The sequence below is a fragment of the Piliocolobus tephrosceles genome, chromosome 5 (genome assembly GCF_002776525.5).
Source record: "Piliocolobus tephrosceles isolate RC106 chromosome 5, ASM277652v3, whole genome shotgun sequence".
Taxonomy (NCBI): domain Eukaryota; kingdom Metazoa; phylum Chordata; class Mammalia; order Primates; family Cercopithecidae; genus Piliocolobus; species Piliocolobus tephrosceles.
The window spans coordinates 103,292,567-103,299,501 of record NC_045438.1 but is presented as its reverse complement, the minus strand read 5'-3'; the positions used below and the strand labels follow the sequence as shown (position 1 = coordinate 103,299,501).

The following is a 6,935-nucleotide window of genomic DNA, read 5'->3' as shown; positions in this document are numbered from 1 at the left end:
CATATGCAAGTTGCCATCTTTCTACCAGAGACCACTTATTAACGCCTTCACAGAGAACATCTGTGATGGGATCAGAGCGCTTCTCCCACACAGAACTGCCAAACCCACTTTTTCACAGTGTCTGATGTCCAGAAGGCTATCTAATATTCCATAATTTAAAGATTTTTAATTTAAAGTTTGTCTTCCCCATTTATGCCTGAGGTTGCAATTTTTTGAATTTGAAAAATCAGATCTTGGTGATGACCTTGAGCAGTAGAATATAAATAACTCCCACATGCTGTGTTCCAATAATGGAACACTAGGCATAAATGACTCAAAAACCCTTTTACCCTTACACCTATAGAACTACATACCAATTGCTAGCTCCTCTTCACCTTTGTATGCATGAAGTCTTTTTCTTTCTAAATTTGATTAAATAGTACCGTTGAGAACAAGTTTATCTTTTAATCAGTTTTAGTTCAGAATGTTGAAGTAAAGAAAATGAGAACAGTTTTGTTGACTTATTTTTAATTTTCCAAGCATAAAGGATAATTTAGCAAACTAAAAATATAGAATAAGTTCCCCACTATAAGAAATTGGAATATTTTTCATCTGGTTATGGTATTTGTGATGAAATATTTTGTGCTCAAATGTTTTATTTTATTATTTGTTGTGCTGGTAAATATGTACTTACTTTGCAGTCTAATAGATCCTGAAGATCATGATAAAAAGTGAATTTTTAAAATGTAATGTTTCAAACAGTAGAAATATCTTCCTAAAATAATAAATTCCCAAAAAGAAAATTAACTCAGAAATCAGTAACTGATTTATCACACTTTGGACACTCAAATGTATTTGGCATTTAATTAATGAAAATGACACAATAAATGAACAAATTGAATATTAAAGTCACTTTCCACAAAATGTGTGGAATTATAGAATTAGAGGTTATATTTATTTGTACTATAAAAAGTGAATCAATAGTGTTATAAATTATTGATCATTCACCCATATTCAAATTTCAGAAGTCTGCCTTAATTAAATTATGCAATATGTTACTTCAATATGGATCCTAAGATATTTGACCTTCAGCAGAATTTTTACTTTGACATTGTACTCTCTTCAAAAGCCTTTATTACTCAAAGTAAAAAACAATGGACATAAATAGAAAGTAAATTGATAAAAATAGAGCTCTACATTCAACAGCACAATTTATTGCCCTAGTTGAATTACAATTTTATGGTTTATTCCAGGGCTTCTCAACTTCATTACTACTGACATTTTGACCCCAGTAAGTCTTGGTTGGGGGGAGTCCATCTTGTGTATTTTTAAATGTTTAACAGCATACCTGGCCTTTACTCACTAGATGCCAGTAGCCCCCCACTTTCCCCCAAGTTGTGACAACAAAATATGTCTCCAGCCATTGCCGAATGTCACCTGGGAAGCAAAATTGCCACTGGCTGAGAGCCACTGGTACTGGTACTCTATATGTATTTTAATCCTGTAGAAGAAGTTTCTGCAGGCTAATGAATGCTTTTGAATTTTATTTTTTGTAAATGTTACAGTTCTTATATTCATTTATTTCTTAAAAGATAAAACCTGGCCGGACGTGGTGGCTCATGCCTGTAATTCCAGCACTTTGGGAGGCCGAGGCAGGCGGATCACCTGAGGTCGAGATTAGCCTGGCTAACATGGTGAAACCCTGTCTCCACTAAAAGTACAAAATTAGCCAGACAGAGTGGTGCTCGCCTGTAATACCAGCTACTCAGGAGGCTGAGGCACGAGGATCACTTGAACCTGGGAGGCAGAGGTTGCAGTGAGCTGACACTGTGCCACTGTACTCCAGCCTGGGTGGCAGAGTGAGACTCTGTCTCAAAATAAAATAAATAAAATAGAATAAATTAAAACCTTTCATTTATTTTATGTACAGCTCAATCTACATCATAAGAAAATGTATATATGTTTATTTCAAAATATGGTTGTAATATATTTCAGGTATTGCATATTCTTCATTTCATCTCTAGTTATCACAAAAAGAGACATAATAATATAGCTAGTGCCTAAGCTAAGGAGGAAAACTGTAAAAATGAATGAATTTCATTTAAATATATTTGTTTTATTAGGATCATTTTAAATGAACTAGATCATTTACAGATTCTCATGTTTTACTGCAAAATAAAAAAATAACAATTTGCCGTTAAAATAAAAATGTCTAATCTTTAACATTAATCTCATGAATAGCATCTATAAACATTATACAGTATGTACTATAATTTTCTACTAACTCAATAGTATCTAAAATAATATTGTTAATGATTTGTATCCTTTTCAAATGAAAAAAAAGTTTTAAAAATGATGTGAATGAGCCATGAAATTTTACCATGGCTGTTAGAAAGTATTAAGAAACATTAATTTTGTGAAGATTCCAGTTTCATAATTTAAGCCATCAAGGTTAATCAACATTTTTTGAGATTCATGGAGGAAAATATGCCAATTTAGCACCTTCCTTTTTCTCTGGGATTGTGCAATGCATATAGAACAGTATGATTTGACAGAAAAAAAATGAACAGAAGCAGCAGTATGAATTTTATATAGCATCATTAACTTTTTATATAGGAGGAGAAAATAGGAAGAGAAAAGGTTTTTAAAATAGGAGGAGAAAAGTTTTTTAAAGTAGGAGGAGAAAAGGTTGTTTTAGGAGAAATATTGGTAATTGGAAATAAATGCAATAGTTTATAAAAATATTCATTTAATATACTAAAATACATTAATGTAAGTACTTTTAAACTATTTTGCCATAATTGATCATATATACATATATGAATATTTATATATGTGGGTAGTATATACATCATATATATATATAGATATAGATATAGTTTTATTAGAGCTAGATATAGACTTACTTTTTTATATCAATGGATATAAATTGGCTTTGGTTTTCCCAGAATTTTATGGGAAAAAGTAAAACATCTTATTTTTTCTCACTCTCTTTTTTTTTTTTCCTACATACTATTTTAAAACTATATTTCCCAACAAGGTTCTCAGAATGTTAAAGAGCTTTACATTGGATATTTCTATTGACTGTTTTTTCAATGTTTAAACATCCTATCACAACCAATTTAGGCAAATAAATAACACCAATAGAAGGGGAAGGGATATCTCACAATTAAGGTATCCTATATGTGTTTCTAAAGTAACAACTTGGTAAGCATACATGTGAAGAAGATTCTAGATATATTTACTTGCATAATTTCCTCTGCCACTTTTTATGGGCCTGTGCTTACCCTTACCAATGTTAAAGGAAAAAATGGGGGGGGGGTCGTTTTCCTCTATAAATTTCTACTCCCCTTAATCATATCTGTGGGTGTCATATCAAACATCTGGCCTCTTGAACTTCTAAGAGTATAGCAAGATTAGAGGTTCAACATCAAGAAAGGGGCTTTTGAACAAAAAGCACATTTTTTCTCATGCCTTTTTATTGATATTGTCTGTTAGGGTGCTATTACATATTGTCTCAAGTATTAAGAATTAGGATGAGAGTGGTGATTTTACTATGCAGGGAAGGGATCAAACACTGAATCTTTTTTTTTTTTTTTTTCTTTTTTGGAAGATGGAGTCTCACTCTGTTGCCCAGGCTGGAGTGCAGTGGCCTGATCTCAGTTCACTGCAACCTCCGCCTTCCAGGTTCAAGTGATTCTCCTGCCTCCGCCTCCTGAGCAGCTGGGACTACAGGCACACAACACCATGTCCAGCTAATTTTTGTAGTTTTAGTAGAGACGGGGTTTCACTATGTTGGCCAGGCTGGTCGCGAACTCCTAACCTCAGGTGATCTGCCCACCTTGGCCTCTGAAAGCACTGGGATTACATGCATGAGCCACCACACCTGGACTAAACACTGAATCTTGATGGTCTTTTGTAAAATATAACAATACTTATTCACAGTGGTTATTATGAAAGAACACAAATTATGTTATTTAAGATCAATTGTGAATTCCTTGTAGTAGTATGTTTGAAGAATTGATATGTTCATATTTATGTTAAGCATAATTATTTTCTTTAGAAATTTATATAAATGAGGTAGATTTCCAGTTCTACCAAGTTGTTAGAGGAGGAAAAGCATCTTCTGGTTTCATGGTCGTTAAAAAGAGATTATCGTATTTTCCATTCATTTTGAAACAGGGATAAGATGAATCTTTTAGATACTCTGTTTGAAATTCTTTTTATTCAAAATGTGGTAACTTTAAACCCAAATTTTTAAATGGCAAAAAAATATATTTTCTAAAATGTGATGTTAAAAGTTAAATGTACCCTCAATTTTCAGATTTTTTAAATTTTCTAACATAACAAAAATCATTAATTCCAAAATTTTATAAATGTTAGGAGAATTATGTTGGGCTTTGGCTATCTAAATGAAAACTTAACTCTAGGAGATTATCCCTGTTATAAAAGATTTAGTTTTCTATATTACTAGCTGATATTACTTTAACTTAAAAATAATTTGTGACTGTTTTACCATGAGAGAGAGAGGTGTATTTCCGTTAAATATAAGGAATGTTTTAAAATTTATGACATGAATAACTGTTAAAATGCAGAAAAAAGCACATGCAATTGTTCATTATTTGAATGAATTTTTTAATTAATAATTATATTTTATGACAAGAATGTTATCTCAACTGTGTTTTAAAATATCTTCATATTTGTCTATTTAATGAGTTTTGTTTTTTAATTATAAAGAAATAATCTTTGATTTTACTTCTCTGCTTTTGTTGTTGAAGCTTCTTTGCTTTATTACAGTACACGGAGTATGGGAGGAATGGTCACCATGGAGTTTATGTTCATTTACATGTGGTCGAGGCCAAAGAACAAGAACAAGGTCATGCACACCTCCTCAGTATGGAGGAAGGCCGTGTGAAGGACCTGAAACACATCATAAGCCTTGTAATATTGCTCTTTGCCCAGGTGAGCCTATTCTGTATTTGGTTATCTTTGCATTATGTGCTTTTTATAAGATTCCTATTGTACACAAGAAATATTAAGAGTATAACCTTCATTCAGTCACATTGGAAAATGTGTCCTTTTCATTGTATCTTGCCTAAAACTGGGTACTTTTCTTGATTCTATCCTATGTAGTGGTATAGAATATGTCCTTTAGTGTCAATCAACATTAATCTTTATTATATTTCTACAAATGTGTATATTAATGTTTTCCACTAAGATTTTTATCCACACTTGCTTTTTCCTTCTGGGAAAGTCACAAGGAATCCTAAAGACTTGAGGTTAATTATTGCCTTCACACTGAAACTAGATAGATCTGATTTAGAGCCAGTCCTTCCTATGGTATTCGTTTACACTCATTCAATTAGGGAGTGGCAATGTACCACTGACCATGTATAAAAATATTTGCTAAGGAATCAGACTTTCTAGATCTCTTGCTAGATGCATAAAATGGCTAAATTATAAACAATTTACAATCTTTATGGGATTATGAAGACTATACAGTCTGTTCTTAGAGTATATTTATGTTATCTTAAATTTTTCTTTCCTTTAAAATGTTTCTATTCTATTTTATCTATCCTTGATAATTAATTTCACCCATTATGCTAGAGGGAAGCCTTCACAATGCTGTCATTTAGTTTATTCAAACATCAAATTCCTCCAAAATAAATAAGAATAATGTCCAGCTTCAAAGGACTTACAAGTTATGGGAGAAAATACACACACATAGATTATATAATCTCTCAAGGCCAGCAAAGACACATTTTAAAGAAAGAGACATGAATGGAGAATTGCAAAGGCTAAGATGGCAAAGATCAATATAAGTAATCGCTGTCTTCTTGGGGAGATTTTCTCATTAGCCCATTTAGTTACATATTCTGCATGCAAGCAACATAGCTGGGATCCCAGTACTGTTGTCCTCCAAATAAATCCTGCAACTCACCCTCAGTCCCACTGACCCTTTGAATACCCTCAAGTTAATGTCCTGAACTATGAAACAATACTTCAAAGTCCTTCTGGAAGTTTTAAATATATAAAACGTTAAGAATATGAAAACAATCCAATGTGTAGATATGCAAAAGTCATCTAAGAAGATTAATTGTTCCCTTCAGAGAAGGACTACTAGGTTCCTGTACTTAATGACATAGAATTAAAGATGAAGGCAAATAATTATAATTATATTATTTTACTGACATAATTATTTCCTAAAATTTTATGAATTCTGTGAATTATGAATATAACTTATGAGTTAATATTCATGCAATTATGAATATTAGAGGGTCAAAACCATGATTAGTTATTTGTTAACCAGTACTAGAAAATCTATTTATGAGATCAGTAACATCCTCTCTTATTTCTCTCTCTATAAACACACAGGCAGGCAGACACACACACATGTAGTCATGCCTTATGCTTTCAACAAAGATTTGGAAAAGTTTTTTTTTTTATATTTTTCAATTTTTTTCAATGCTGAGCTGTAACATTTACATACCATCAAATATAGTTTACTCTTATTTGTCCATGGAGTACAAAGAAATAGACAATATGGGGAAATAAAAGACAAGAACTAACTATAGAAACTTTTTAAATACTTTTTTGTTACTTCTTTTATGTCAGCTGGACTCCATAAATACAAACATAAAAATGGCATTGATCGGTTAAAATATTGTGAACCAGGTTTCTCATAGTCTGCTCTCCATTAGCTTTTCTAGGAGCAAAATCCTTAGATATCAGTAGAGAGGCTATGTTAGAGTTCAGATGTGAAAACTCATTTTTTTACGTTGATACAGTTGTGGAACTTTATCACTCAAGTAGTAACCAAGGTTTTAAGCTACTTGGATATTAGTAGTATTATCTTATCACTGGAAGCACTCTTAGTCCAACAAAATCAGATGGCTTTCTTTCATGTAGGTCCTTTATTTTTGTGCATTATGACTATATTATTTTTAAATGTGGCC

The 6,935-nt window shown here is 32.0% G+C and overlaps 1 protein-coding gene across 2 annotated transcripts in view; it reads left to right on the top strand.

Annotated features, from left to right (window-relative positions):
* ADGRB3 (adhesion G protein-coupled receptor B3) overlaps positions 1 to 6,935 on the top strand; it is a 765,428-nt gene that overhangs the window by 298,189 nt on the left and 460,304 nt on the right. For both annotated transcript variants that reach the window (XM_023230291.2, XM_023230292.1), the window contains one exon: positions 4,777 to 4,941. In XM_023230291.2, coding sequence (XP_023086059.1) covers positions 4,777 to 4,941 — 165 coding nt within the window. The remainder of the gene's footprint in view (positions 1 to 4,776; positions 4,942 to 6,935) is intronic.